This window comes from Xenopus tropicalis, chromosome 4 (assembly GCF_000004195.4).
Source record: "Xenopus tropicalis strain Nigerian chromosome 4, UCB_Xtro_10.0, whole genome shotgun sequence".
Lineage (NCBI taxonomy): Eukaryota > Metazoa > Chordata > Amphibia > Anura > Pipidae > Xenopus > Xenopus tropicalis.
In genome coordinates, this window is record NC_030680.2 from 6,386,343 (window position 1) to 6,401,707 (window position 15,365).

The 15,365-nt window shown below is 47.4% G+C and overlaps 1 protein-coding gene across 1 annotated transcript in view; it reads left to right on the plus strand.

Annotated features, from left to right (window-relative positions):
• The window catches only part of micalcl (MICAL C-terminal like), a 43,692-nt gene continuing 28,327 nt past the window's right edge, over positions 1-15,365 (plus strand). The window contains exons 1-6 of the mRNA XM_031900698.1: positions 1-31; positions 4,354-4,519; positions 6,240-6,364; positions 6,615-6,689; positions 8,950-9,032; positions 10,964-11,579. Coding sequence (XP_031756558.1) covers positions 1-31; positions 4,354-4,519; positions 6,240-6,364; positions 6,615-6,689; positions 8,950-9,032; positions 10,964-11,579 — 1,096 coding nt within the window. The remainder of the gene's footprint in view (positions 32-4,353; positions 4,520-6,239; positions 6,365-6,614; positions 6,690-8,949; positions 9,033-10,963; positions 11,580-15,365) is intronic.

The window sequence follows — 15,365 nt, forward strand, 5'->3', positions numbered from 1 at the left end:
ATGGAGACAACCTTTTCCTTCCAGGTGTCTGGTATATATGGGAGGCTTTAGCCGGCTTTGCTATGTTCTTGACCTCCTTGAGATGTGAACAAATACCTGCCCTCTCTGGTCAGGGGAAAAGGGATAGCTTAGGATAGCAGAGGAAAGTCAACTCCTTGTCCCATCTGTCTGGAGATGGTTCCCAAACTGGTTGATGACTTGTGATGTCCATTAAGAAGGTAACAATGATGCCTTCAAGGTGGAGATGGTTTCTTAAACTTCTTTATGACCTTCGATGTTCAAATGATGGATTTTTTTTATTGTACTCTTCACAGATTGTGATTGGTGCAGACAGTATTTGGCCTCTATGTAAGGATTGATAGGGACAGTAAAGGACCATGTGGGTTGTACTGTGTGGAAGTAGCAAGAGCAGTAAAGAGAAAAGATGACCAACCGTATTCAATCAATAACTATAACCATCTCCAACTCCACTTTACTTGTAAAGAGCTGCCCATAGCCAACATACACCTCATATATTCTGCATTTATCCCCCCAGCGTAGAGTTGTCCAGAGTCTACAGATGGAGCAAAAGGTTTTCCGAACATCTCTATTTAACAACTTGGACCATGTCTAATCAAAAGTTTTAGGTTAAGTGATAGCTTAAGTCTTGGTTGAGGAAAAGACGTTTTTCCATCTATAATTATACTGCTCATTGTCCCCCAACTGTAGTTTATAGAACATTCTCCCATATTTACCCAGTATGATTTTTGTTCTTCATGGAATGTTCTGGGCACACAATAAGCTGTACCCCCATACTGTACTGTCTAAGGGAAACACTATGGCACCTCCTACCCATATGTATAAATACAAATATACAGAGAGGGAATGTTCTGGGCACACAATAAGCTGTACCCCCATACTGTACTGTCTAAGGGAAACACTATGGCACCTCCTACCCATATGTATAAATACAAATATACAGAAAAGGAATGTTCTGGGCACACAATAAGCTGTACCCCCATACTGTACTGTCTAAGGGAAACACTATGGCACCCCCTACCCATATGTATAAATACAAATATACAGAGAAGGAATGTTCTGGGCACACAATAAGCTGTACCCCCATACTGTACTGTCTAAGGGAAACACTATGGCTCCCCCTACCCATATGTATAAATACCAATATACAGAGAAGGAATGTTCTGGGCACACAATAAGCTGTACCCCCATACTGTACTGTCTAAGGGAAACACTATGGCACCCCCTACCCATATGTATAAATACAAATATACAGAGAAGGAATGCTCTGGGCACACAATAAGCTTTACCCCCATACTGTACTGTCTAAGGGAAACACTATGGCACCCCCTACCCATATGTATAAATACAAATATACAGAGAAGGAATGTTCTGGGCACACAATAAGCTTTACCCCCATACTGTACTGTCTAAGGGAAACACTATGGCACCCCCTACCCATATGTATAAATACAAATATACAGAGAAGGAATGTTCTGGGCACACAATAAGATGTACCCCCATACTGTACTGTCTAAGGGAAACACTATGGCACCTCCTACCCATATGTATAAATACAAATATACAGAGAAGGAATGTTCTGGGCACACAATAAGCTGTACCCCCATACTGTACTGTCTAAGGGAAACACTATGGCACCCCCTACCCATATGTATAAATACAAATATACAGAGAAGGAATGTTCTGGGCACACAATAAGATGTACCCCCATACTGTACTGTCTAAGGGAAACACTATGGCACCTCCTACCCATATGTATAAATACAAATATACAGAGAAGGAATGTTCTGGGCACACAATAAGATGTACCCCCATACTGTACTGTCTAAGGGAAACACTATGGCACCTCCTACCCATATGTATAAATACAAATATACAGAGAGGGAATGTTCTGGGCACACAATAAGCTGTACCCTCATACTGTACTGTCTAAGGGAAACACTATGGCACCTCCTACCCATATGTATAAATACAAATATACAGAGAAGGAATGTTCTGGGCACACAATAAGATGTACCCCCATACTGTACTGCCTAAAGGAAAATAAATGAAAGTTAAACACTACTTATATTTCAGGTACACTTCTCTTATAACCTATTTGTGTGGCACCCAGCCAATCCCAAGTTAGTTCAGACTATTCAAAATAATCTGCCTGACAAACTGGATGAATCACTTCCTTCTCTCTGGCCTCAGTACAAGGGAAACATCTTTTTGCTTTTCATTTAAAAAAATGTTCACAAATCACTTGTTGGTTCTCTATACCCTAATGTATTTATACAAAGCCAGAACCTTCTGCCAAGGAACCATCAAGTAGGTTCTTAAAGTGCAGGATAAGTCTTTTACTAACATGGGATAGAGACAGCCATGCACTTCATTTGCTGTAGTTTCCCATAGTTCTTGATATCGGCTTGTCCATAAAATGGCAGCAAATAATAGTATTGCAAGTGACCCCCTAGTAATGCACTGAAGGGAGAGTAAAATGGGGATAATAATAGCCTCTGGGAAGGGACTGGGGCTGTGGGATAGCAGGTATAGTAGGGAGAGATGGTGCCTATAGTAGCAGTGGGGGGATAATAGCCCCTGGGAAGGGACTGGGGCTGTGGGATAGCAGGTATAGTAGGGAGAGATGGTTCCTATAGTAGCAGTGGGGGGATAATAGCCTCTGGGAAGGGACGGTGGCTGTGGGATAGCAGGTATAGTAGGGAGAGATGGTGCCTATAGTAGCAGTGGGATAATAGCCTCTGGGAAGGGACTGGGGCTGTGGGATAGCAGGTATAGTAGGGAGAGATTGTGCCTATAGTAGCAGTGGGGGGATAATAGCCTCTGGGAAGGGACTGGGGCTGTGGGATAGCAGGTATAGTAGGGAGAGATGGTGCCTATAGTAGCAGTGGGGGGATAATAGCCTCTGGGAAGGGACTGGAGCTGTGGGATAGCAGGTATAGTAGGGAGAGATGGTGCCTATAGTAGCAGTGGGGGGATAATAGCCCCTGGGAAGGGACTGGGGCTGTGGGATAGCAGGTATAGTAGGGAGAGATGGTGCCTATAGTAGCAGTGGGGAGATAATAGCCCCTGGGAAGGGACTGGGGCTGTGGGATAGCAGGTATAGTAGGGAGAGATGGTGCCTATAGTAGCAGTGGGGGGATAATAGCCTCTGGGAAGGGACTGGGGCTGTGGGATAGCAGGTATAGTAGGGAGAGATGGTGCCTATAGTAGCAGTGGGATAATAGCCTCTGGGAAGGGACTGGGGCTGTGGGATAGCAGGTATAGTAGGGAGAGATGGTGCCTATAGTAGCAGTGGGATAATAGCCTCTGGGAAGGGACTGGGGCTGTGGGATAGCAGGTATAGTAGGGAGAGATGGTGCCTATAGTAGCAGTGGGGGGATAATAGCCTCTGGGAAGGGACTGGGGCTGTGGGATAGCAGGTATAGTAGGGAGAGATGGTGCCTATAGTAGCAGTGGGGGGATAATAGCCTCTGGGAAGGGACTGGGGCTGTAGGATAGCAGGTATAGTAGGGAGAGATGGTGCCTATAGTAGCAGTGGGATAATAGCCTCTGGGAAGGGACTGGGGCTGTGGGATAGCAGGTATAGTAGGGAGAGATGGTGCCTATAGTAGCAGTGGGGGGATAATAGCCTCTGGGAAGGGACTGGGGCTGTGGGATAGCAGGTATAGTAGGGAGAGATGGTGCCTATAGTAGCAGTGGGGGGATAATAGCCTCTGGGAAGGGACTGGGGCTGTGGGATAGCAGGTATAGTAGGGAGAGATGGTGCCTATAGTAGCAGTGGGGGGATAATAGCCTCTGGGAAGGGACTGGGGCTGTAGGATAGCAGGTATAGTAGGGAGAGATGGTGCCTATAGTAGCAGTGGGATAATAGCCTCTGGGAAGGGACTGGGGCTGTGGGATAGCAGGTATAGTAGGGAGAGATGGTGCCTATAGTAGCAGTGGGGGATAATAGCCTCTGGGAAGGGACTGGGGCTGTGGGATAGCAGGTATAGTAGGGAGAGATGGTGCCTATAGTAGCAGTGGGGGGATAATAGCCTCTGGGAAGGGACTGGGGCTGTGGGATAGCAGGTATAGTAGGGAGAGATGGTGCCTATAGTAGCAGTGGGGGGATAATAGCCTCTGGGAAGGGACTGGGGCTGTGGGATAGCAGGTATAGTAGGGAGAGATGGTGCCTATAGTAGCAGTGGGGGGATAATAGCCTCTGGGAAGGGACTGGGGCTGTAGGATAGCAGGTATAGTAGGGAGCCAACCTTTCTGCCTTTATCTGCTACAACAATGCAGTACTAATAGGTGTATATTACTACTTCTTCTTTATATTTTTGTGATGGGCAGATGAACCAACTTCACCAAAAAAGTCTCGAGCAAACCACCAGTTTGAAGACTTTAGAAGAAGAGCATCATCAGTAGAGTGGAAATCTGTACGGATCGCCCCCCAAGAGGAGGGGGTGGGACACAACCTTCTGGCCGTGCGAGTCATGGTCATGAGCGATGAGAGCAGGTACCCATCATGCCAAAGGCCTATGATCTAGAAACGATCATACTGTACTGTCTAATGGAAACACTATGGCACCCCCTACCCATATGTATAAATACAAATATACAGAGAGGGAATGTTCTGGGCACACAATAAGCTGTACCCCCATACTGTACTGTCTAATGGAAACACTATGGCACCCCCTACCCATATGTATAAATACAAATATACAGAGAGGGAATGTTCTGGGCACACAATAAGCTGTACCCCCATACTGTACTGTCTAATGGAAACACTATGGCACCCCCTACCCATATGTATAAATACAAATATACAGAGAAGGAATGTTCTGGGCACACAATAAGCTGTACCCCCATACTGTACTGTCTAATGGAAACACTATGGCACCCCCTACCCATATGTATAAATACAAATATACAGAGAAGGAATGTTCTGGGCACACAATAAGCTGTACCCCATACTGTACTGTCTAAGGGAAACACTATGGCACCTCCTACCCATATGTATAAATACAAATATACAGAGAAGGAATGTTCTGGGCACACAATAAGCTGTACCCCCATACTGTACTGTCTAATGGAAACACTATGGCACCCCCTACCCATATGTATAAATACAAATATACAGAGAAGGAATGTTCTGGGCACACAATAAGCTGTACCCCCATACTGTACTGTCTAATGGAAACACTATGGCACCCCCTACCCATATGTATAAATACAAATATACAGAGAAGGAATGTTCTGGGCACACAATAAGCTGTACCCCCATACTGTACTGTCTAAGGGAAACACTATGGCACCTCCCTCCCATATGTATAAATACAAATATACAGAGAGGGAATGTTCTGGGCACACAATAAGCTGTACCCCCATACTGTACTGTCTAAGGGAAACACTATGGCACCTCCCTCCCATATGTATAAATACAAATATACAGAGAAGGAATGTTCTGGGCACACAATAAGCTGTACCCCCATACTGTACTGTCTAATGGAAACACTATGGCACCCCCTACCCATATGTATAAATACAAATATACAGAGAAGGAATGTTCTGGGCACACAAATACTATATAACGGCCCCCAGTTATAGACAGGCTCCTACTCACTAAGGCCCAGCTGTGCTACAATGATTTACTGGTGTTTGCAGACAGAGCTACAATAATACTCATCCCTCGGCTCGCCACCTCCATAAACATGCCAGCGGCTGCCAGGGCACGTTGCTCCAATAAGAAGTGATTATCTGCCAGGACATGCCCCGTGGCTATATTCAGACACAAGCCCACGTGCCCATGAATAAATGGCCGGGATGTCTAAACATTGTTACAGGGATTTCCAGCAGCCGCCATTTTAATGAGTATCTTAATATTTTGACTTTCTGGTCACAGAAACTTCCATAATGCTGGTTTTTATTTAATGTAATGCCCAGTGCTGACCACTAGGTGGAACCCAAACGTGCAAACAGACATTACAGGTTTGAGCTAATGGTCATTGTCCCGTAACAGTGCCCCCTTGAGGCTTAGTGGAGAAGTAGGAAGTAGGAGAGATAGGCAGGGATTGGAACTAGGTGAGTGCTGCAGCCTGTATTCTATTATTGCCCCTATGTGGGGGGGGGGGGGGGGGCAATTGTATATTGTGGCCAATATTTGTTTATTTTTTTCCTTGCAAAGAGGATCCTTAGAGTCATGTGACCGTATATGTCACTTTTTTTTATCTCTCCAGTTCAGACATAGATGGTGAAGTGTTTGAAGATGCCCCCAACCATCACAGTAAGGATACAGCCATGGGCTTGGCAACGAGAAATGATGCAAGCCATGAGCCCAGTGGCCAATCAATCCCTTCTGATGGTAAGTAGGAACAAGCCCAACCTCTAGGACTGTCTCTAGTGGGCAGAAATGATTTTAAAAGGTAATGTCTACCCCAAATATTTGTTATAATTGATGCAGTGTCAGTAACAGTTTATCTTTAGCCAATGTTGCCCCCTCCTGGTCGTTTTGTATTATTACATTTTAGAGAACCCTTTTCTAATCAGTAGGCAAAGCAACAATCCCACCATCTCCGTCAGTTTCTGCTAATCGTCTTATTCTCTCCTTGTAGCCACTGCCCATTCACATAGCAACCAGCCTGCAGCCTCCAACAAACCTCACAGATGGAGAAAAAAGGTTCAGTCAAGTAAGTCCTATGGTAGTAAGGTGTTAGTAAACCCTCAGTATGTAGCCACGTGTCCTACACACAGAGCAGGGAGGAGATAGAGATAATGGTGATTATCATTGATGGGGGTCAAGTTTTATTCTCTTTTATGTTTAGGAGTTTCTGTCTGGGGGATTAACCAGGGGATCATTGGGCCCAAAGATAGCAATTGGGGGTAAACCTTGTTATGGGCTAAGGGGGCGCAGCCTGAAGGCCAGTTGGGGGGGATTTGGGGTGAGTGCTTATTTGTGCCCTGGGTACCCCTGGAACTATAGCGGGGTGACTGTTACCCCAATGTTTCTATATATCTGTAACCTTGTTATGGGCTAAGGGGGCCCAGCCTGAAGGCCAGTTAGGGGGGGATTTGGGGTGAGTGCTTATTTGTGCCCTGGGTACCCCTGGAACTATAGCGGGGTGACTGTTACCCCAATGTTTCTATATATCTGTAACCTTGTTATGGGCTAAGGGGGCCCAGCCTGAAGGCCAGTTAGGGGGGGATTTGGGGTGAGTGCTTATTTGTGCCCTGGGTACCCCTGGAACTATAGCGGGGTGACTGTTACCCCAATGTTTCTATATATCTGTAACCTTGTTATGGGCTAAGGGGGCCCAGCCTGAAGGCCAGTTAGGGGGGGATTTGGGGTGAGTGCTTATTTGTGCCCTGGGTACCCCTGGAACTATAGCGGGGTGACTGTTACCCCAAAGTTTCTATATATCTGTAACCTTGTTATGGGCTAAGGGGGCCCAGCCTGAAGGCCAGTTAGGGGGGGATTTGGGGTGAGTGCTTATTTGTGCCCTGGGTACCCCTGGAACTATAGCGGGGTGACTGTTACCCCAATGTTTCTATATATCTGTAACCTTGTTATGGGCTAAGGGGGCCCAGCCTGAAGGCCAGTTAGGGGGGGATTTGGGGTGAGTGCTTATTTGTGCCCTGGGTACCCCTGGAACTATAGCAGGGTGACTGTTACCCCAATGTTTCTATATATCTGTAACCTTGTTATGGGCTAAGGGGGCCCAGCCTGAAGGCCAGTTAGGGGGGGATTTGGGGTGAGTGCTTATTTGTGCCCTGGGTACCCCTGGAACTATAGCGGGGTGACTGTTACCCCAGTTTTTGCATGTGGGGGTGCTGCTGCAAGAGACAAGGTTCTCAGATGCAGACAACACTGCGGCCACAAGAGGGAGCTCTGTATCTTCTTTAAGTTCTAGCTCAGATTCTCCCGGGTTCCGCGCGTCAGTAATGAGTCTCCTGCAAAAGAATCTGAAATATGTTGCATGAAATAGTTTTTCTCTCACCCTGGGAAAGGTCACGTCTGAAGGAGCCACTTGTAATTTCATGAGAGTTTATGTGCAGCACCCAAGCAGAGTTCCTGTGGGCCAATGAATGGAAGTGGATTCTTCAAAGTCTCCTCTCTGGGAGAGCGATTGGAGCGCAGTTTGTGGCCCCTACTGACACACAGAATTGTTCACTTTGTCTCCACAAAATTGCGACTCGGCGCTGAGCAGACGGGGGGGGGAGGCAGCGAGTTCCATATCATCACATTGTGTTTAGTATTGGCCGCCCAACCCTCTATGGTTCATTTTATTAATGGCCTAATATTGAGCCTAGGGATTTCCTACCACTCCGGGGGGGCAATTAGGGTTGCCACCTAGTAATTGGGCAGGATTCTGGAAGATTGACCAATCGCCATGTCATAGCCCCGCCCCTTGACAGTAGTGACCCGCCCCTGCGCTGGCACTGCCCCGCCCAGTGATGTCAAGCCCCGCCTCCCAGGCAGGAGAGATGTCAATCCTAGGTGCATTTAAGGCCCATAAAGGTGGAGAATACACAATTGTTATTAGCCAATGAGAAGATGCTTTTAGACAGACAGGGAAATGCTACTTGCTGATTGGTAGCTTTAACTTAGTAAATAATTGGCCATTAAACATAAAGTGCTGATTGGTTGCTATGGGTTACTAGCCCAAACAGCAGATACCATATACCAAATTATAAACATTGGGGGTTATGTAATAAAAGGCACTAAGTTTGCCCAGGAGCAGTAACCCATAGCAACCAATCAGCAGGTAGAATTTTCTGGTCAGCTGTTTAAAAGCCAGCATCTTATTGGTTGCTATGGGTTACTGCTCCTGGGCAAACTTAGTGCCTTTTATTACATATGAGGGATTGTTTTATAATGATATCCAATCAAGTTCATTTTGACATGATGAGAGATGGTAATTTGCTGTTCTTTATTACGTGTTATTTCAGCTTTTCCATTGATTATTGCAAAAAAATCAAGTCGTGCCTCAAGGGAAAGTTACAACAACCCAGAGACTTCTCCTGATGAAGAGGTAATTTGTTATGGGTCCCAGTCTTCTGCTTAATATAATGTATCACACAGATCCTATCTGATCCCCCCATTGTAAGCAGCAGTCCTGCCCTGCTTTATGGCTGAGATTCTAGCTATCTGTATAACAGAGCATTCTGTCACAGTGGCACAGATCCTATCTGATCCCCCCATTGTAAGCAGCAGTCCTGCCCTGCTTTATGGCTGAGATTCTAGCTATCTGTATAACAGAGCATTCTGTCACAGTGGCACAGATCCTATCTGATCCCCCCATTGTAAGCAGCAGTCCTGCCCTGCTTTATGGCTGAGATTCTAGCTATCTGTATAACAGAGCATTCTGTCACAGTGGCACAGATCCTATCTGATCCCCCCATTGTAAGCAGCAGTCCTGCCCTCTTTATGGCTGAGATTCTAGCTATCTGTTACAGGCATTCTGTCACAGTGGCACAGATCCTTCTGATCCCCCATTGTAAGCAGCAGTCCATGCCCTGCTTTATGGCTGGATTTGCTATCGTACAGAGCATTCTGTCACAGTGGCAACAGATCCTATCTGATCCCCCCCCATTGTAAGCAGCAGTCCTGCCCTGCTTTATGGCTGAGATTCTAGCTATCTGTATAACAGAGCATTCTGTCACAGTGGCACAGACCCTATCTGATCCCCCCCATTGTAAGCAGCAGTCCTGCCCTGCTTTATGGCTGAGATTCTTAGCTATCTGTATAACAGAGCATTCTGTCACAGTGGCACAGACCCTATCTGATCCCCCCATTGTAAGCAGCAGTCCCTGCCCTGCTTTATGGCTGAGATTCTAGCTATCTGTATAACAGAGCATTCTTGTCACAGTGGCACAGATCCTATCTGATCCCCCCATTGTAAGCAGCAGTCCTGCCCTGCTTTATGGCTGACGATTCTAGCTATCTGTATAACAGAAGCATTCTGTCACAGTGGCACAGATCCTATCTGATCCCCCCATTGTAAGCGAGCCAGTCCTGCCCTGCTTTATGGCTGAGATTCTAGCTATCTGTATAACAGAGCATTCTGTCACAGTGGCACAGATCCTATCTGATCCCCCCATTGTAAGCAGCAGTCCTGCCCTGCTTTATGGCTGAGATTCTAGCTATCTGTATAACAGAGCATTCTGTCACACAGACCTATCTGATCCCATTGTAGCAGCGTCTGCCTTGCTATTAATTGGCAGAGTTTTGGGACAACTGAGGCCATGGCGGATATAAACAGAGCATTACAAATACTATGATCAGGGAGGAGATGAACCCAGGAATCCTATCTGATCCCCCATTGTAAGCAGCAGTCCTCCCTCTTTATTGAGATAAAACAACACTTAACGTGGACAGTAATCTGATCACATATTAGATGGGCATTTGTCACAGTGGACAGACCTATCTGACCCTCCATTGTAACAGCAGTCCTGCCTGCTTTATGGCTGGATCTAGCTATCTGTATAACAGAGCATTCCGGGATCCCAGTTGGAAAGTAAATCCTACTCATTTAACAGGGAATTCAACCAACAGAGGGCTGCATTGTAAGGGCAAGTCCTCCTGTTAATGCTGAGATCTGCTATTGTTAACAGAGCATTCTGTCACAAGTGACAGTAGCAGCAGTGGGTCACTAGGAATTCAGGGAGATTCTGTTATGCCTGAGATCAGAGGTGCACCAGGTAACTGACGGGGATATAAACATTACAAATACTATGATCAGGGAGGAGATGAACCCAGGAATCCCTTCTTATGTGCCTCATTATAAACAACCACAAGACAGAACCATATGGTTGGGTACCTAGAACTTGCGGGGAACAGGTTCCGACCCAGTGGAAGTAAATACTACGGGAATTCAACAACGGGCTCAAGGGAACAAAAGCGTCACAATGCAGAGCAAATGGTCACAGAATCAGGAGATTCTGTCCAATCAGGGTGCCGTAGCCCAGGGGTCCCGTGGCAAACAGAACCGAACGAACCTCCTCACAGACCAATCACGATCCAGGCGGTGAAACAGAGAATAAAAAATCCACCTTCGCCATTTTGTCCAACGCGATCAAAAGATCCTTCACGAAATCGATCAGCTCCGCGCCGGAATCGCCCAAGAAGTCGCCCCACAAAGCCAAACCCGGGCCCCAGGGCAACTACTTCGACTTCCCCGCCTCTATCTTCAGAAGGGGTCGAAGCGGTTTCGAATATGGCGCCAACGGCACCGAAATGGACTGTTTATCGCAGCGGCCCGGCGCAACGCGTAGCGCCATGACAGATCGCGATGAGGACGTCTGGGGGAGAGGGGGTTCCCAAAAAAGCCAGCGTGACCCCAATAGTGTTAGACTCGATGACATCCCCAGAATGTTGGCCAACGTCAGTATTAGGGAGAATGACGGCGCCGCGGCTTTTAGAAGCAGAAGGAACTCCCTGTTTTCGTCGCTGCGACTAAAGAGTAAGACCCCCGAGGACCCCCTGCGCGCCTCGTCCAATGAGACGTGGAGTGTATTCGGGAGCTTTAGGAGGAAGATGAGCGATAAAGAACCCAGAGCTTATCCCTTTGTGCGGGCAGGTGAGGCGCTAGTGCTGAGTTGGGGCCCCCGGAATCCCAACACCCCCCCCCCCTATTTTTGTGTAGTTACCCAAATTTGGCTTCTCTCCCCTTGTCTACCGTCATCAGGGTCGGACTGGGTCAACGGGGCACCGCGAATAAACTTGGTGGTCCCCAGGGGCCCAGACCAATTGCAACAGTGTGTTCCCCCGAGCCGGCCGTCACCCTCCCCCTGGGGTCAGACAGGTGATGGGGTGTGAAGGCCAAGGCGGGGGCCTATTGGGGGGGGGCAGGGGTCCCTGAGGCAGTGGCAGGCCAAGCCGACTGGGCTAGAACACTCTGATGGCAGCTTACAGGGGAGGGGCAGGGAGTCGGTAACTCGAGCAGTGGGTGGGGCTAGAAGACTCTAATGGAAGTTTACAGGGGAGGGGCGGTGGGGTGGGACAAGTACACCCTGATGGAAGCTTACAGGGGAAGGGGCAGGGCGTCTGTAACTCAAGCAGTGGGTGGGGCTAGAACACTCTTATGGCAGCTTACAGGGGGAGGGGCAGGGAGTCTGTAACTCAAGCAGTGGGTGGGACTAGAACACTCTAATGGAAGCTTACAGGGGGAGGGACAGGGAGACTGTAACTCAAGAAGTGGGTGGGGCTAGAATACTCTAATGGCAGCTTACAGGGGGAGGGGCAGGGAGTCTGTAACTCAAGCAGTGGGTGGGACTAGAACACTCTAATGGAAGCTTACAGGGGGAGGGACAGGGAGACTGTAACTCAAGAAGTGGGTGGGGCTAGAATACTCTAATGGCAGCTTACAGGGGGAGGGGCAGGGAGTCTGTAACTCAAGCAGTGGGTGGGACTAGAACACTCTAATGGAAGCTTACAGGGGGAGGGACAGGGAGTCTGTAACTCAAGCAGTGGGTGGGACTAGAACACTCTAATGGAAGCTTACAGGGGGAGGGGCAGGGAGTCTGTAACTGAAGCAGTGGGTGGGACTAGAACACTCTAATGGAAGCTTACAGTGGGAGGGGCAGGGAGTCTGTAACTGAAGCAGTGGGTGGGACTAGAACACTCTAATGGAAGCTTACAGGGGGAGGGACAGGGAGTCTGTAACTGAAGCAGTGGGTGGGGCTAGAACACTCTGATGGCAGCTTACAGGGGGAGGGACAGGGAGTCTGTAACTGAAGCAGTGGGTGGGACTAGAACACTCTAATGGAAGCTTACAGGGGGAGGGGCAGGGAGTCTGTAACGCAAGCAGTGGGTGGGGCTAGAACACTCTGATGGCAGCTTACAGGGGAGGGGCAGGGAGTCTGTTACGCAAGCAGTGGGTGGGGCTAGAACAAAAATTGCTTTCCACTTGGCTCTCTAGACCAAGTCAACAGCCTATTGGACCGTATGTTGGTGAAACCAAGAATATTTATATGGAGAATTTAAAAATCCAGTTGAATTATCAGCCCATTGACACTGCCCTTCCCCAACCGGCCTATCCCGATCCGGCCATTACCCCAGGGACCAGGGATCCATTACGATTCAGCCGAATACCGAACTGATTTCATATGGAGATTAGACCATGGAAGGGTTAAATAGAAGCCGTTTTTACTTCCGTGTTCGTGTCACCGAAAGTCACGTGATTTTAATGATTTGGATCGGGGTTCGGTCAGACACTTGCATTCTGAAGATTCAGAATCCAGAACCGAATCCCGAACTGAATCCAGAACCGAATTCCAGACCCGGCACATTCCTACCGGGGACCGTAGCGAATGATTTAGTCGGGTATGTTGGTTAAAGCGTTTTCCCTGGTAAGAAAGGCAAAGCTAATCCCCGCATAATCCCATTGTTATGAGAGGGCTTGTGTAAATGTGACACACAATACATCACGGCGCCGGCCTCGGCCGCTACTCGCGGGAAGAAATCTAATTGTTACGTTAAGTGCTTTAAGAACAAAATGGAAGGACCTCGCCGCGCGGACCTTGTCCCTTCCATCAATTACTCGCGCGTAGAAGTAAAAAGGTCCGCGCGGGTCGGCACGACGGTTCCCGCGGTAAAAGAGATAAAGCGACTGGAGCTAAATGCTGGGGAATGAATGGAAAGGGGTCGTTGCGGGGAATTTGTTCCGGATTCTCTTTGTTACAAGAAGGTTTTAGGAGTTTTCAACCTTAAAAAGGCTTTTTTATTTCAGTATTTCCACCCTGAAAGCAGTTTTATTTGATTGCGGTCACGTGACTTTCTCCACTTCCTTCGCATTAAATATAAACCGCAAGTAAATAAGGTGATAATGATATCCTGGCATGTACGGAGGATGGGGGTAACTTAGCAAAAGTCTCCACAAGCCCACTGCAACCAATCAGATGTTTGCTTTCAAACAGGTGACCAGTGACATAGACCTTCTGAATGGCTGCCGTGAGTTACTAGACCTGATGAAAAGGCTGTTATTTTGCCATTTTGCCACATTGCCATGTCTAATAGTTGGCAGGATCAGTGATCCCCATAAAAACAAGGGGCTGCACACAAGGAATCAACAAATGACTTGACTGTATGGAGATCTGTCCTATTTGTGTGCATTGAAGGTTGTTGAGGTTGTCCAACCAGAACTTGTGTGGCCCCCTTAGCCAGTGCAATGGACCTGCCTGTACTGTCACTGTAGCTCTTCCAAAAGAAGGAAAACATCTAACCTTGGGCAGGAAGTCCTCTAAGCAAGTCTCCATCCAGGGAATCCTGGGTAATAAGATATTATTCTACTCCCAGGGGATACAAAAATAATAATATAATGTCCCTTGTGGGTGGGAAAAGTGGGGGGTATAATAAGGCAAGATGGCAGCAGTAGGGCAAAATGATGGTAACTGTAGGGAAAGATTAAAAGACGTAGGACTAGATGGTGAGAATAGGACAAGATAGAGCAAACAGGCCAAAATGGAGACACTAGGTAAAGCTGAAGAAAGTAAGTCAAGATGGTGGCAGAAGAACAGGGTGAAGATGGATTGGTAAAATGAAGACAGTAGAGGGTGGTAAAGAAAAGTAGGACTAGATGGTGAGTAAAAGATAGAGCATGTAGGTCAAGGTGAGGATTCTAGAGGAGATAAAGACAGTAGGGCAAGATAGAGACAGTAGGACAAGGTGGATACAAAAGTGTAAGGTAAAAAAAGAAAAGTAGGACTAGATGGTGAGAATAGGCGAAAATTGAGAGACAAGGTAAACTTTAAAAAAGTAAGTCATGGCAGAAGAACAAGGTGAAGATGGAAGGGTAAGAGTAGACAGCAGGGTATGGTAAAGAAAAGTAGGACTAGATTTGGCAGTAGGACAAGATAGAGCATGTAGGCCAAGGTGGATACAAAAGGGTAAGATAAAGAAAAGTAGGAGAAGAAAAGTGGCAGTAGAACAAGATGGAGCAAGAAGGCAAGATAAAGACAATAGGGACAGGTGAACGATAGTAGGACAGGATGGTGACAGAAAGACAAGACTAGAGACAGTAGGAACTGATATAGGTGGTAGGAAAAGATGGAGACTGTACGGAAACCTAAACAAAGATTGACAATATGGCTGCAGTAGGGAGAGATAGCGACAGTATCTATAGATGGAGGCAGTAGGGCAAGATGGAGACATTAGGGCAAGATGGAGACAGTAGGACAAGATGGAGACAGTAGGGCAAGATGGAGACAGTAGGGCAAGATGGAGACAGTAGGGCAAGATGGAGACAGTAGGACAAGATGGAGACAGTAGGACAAGACGGAGACAGTAGGACAAGACGGGGACAGTAGGGCAAGACGGGGACAGTAGGACAAGACGGAGACAGTAGGGCAAGACGGAGACAGTAGGG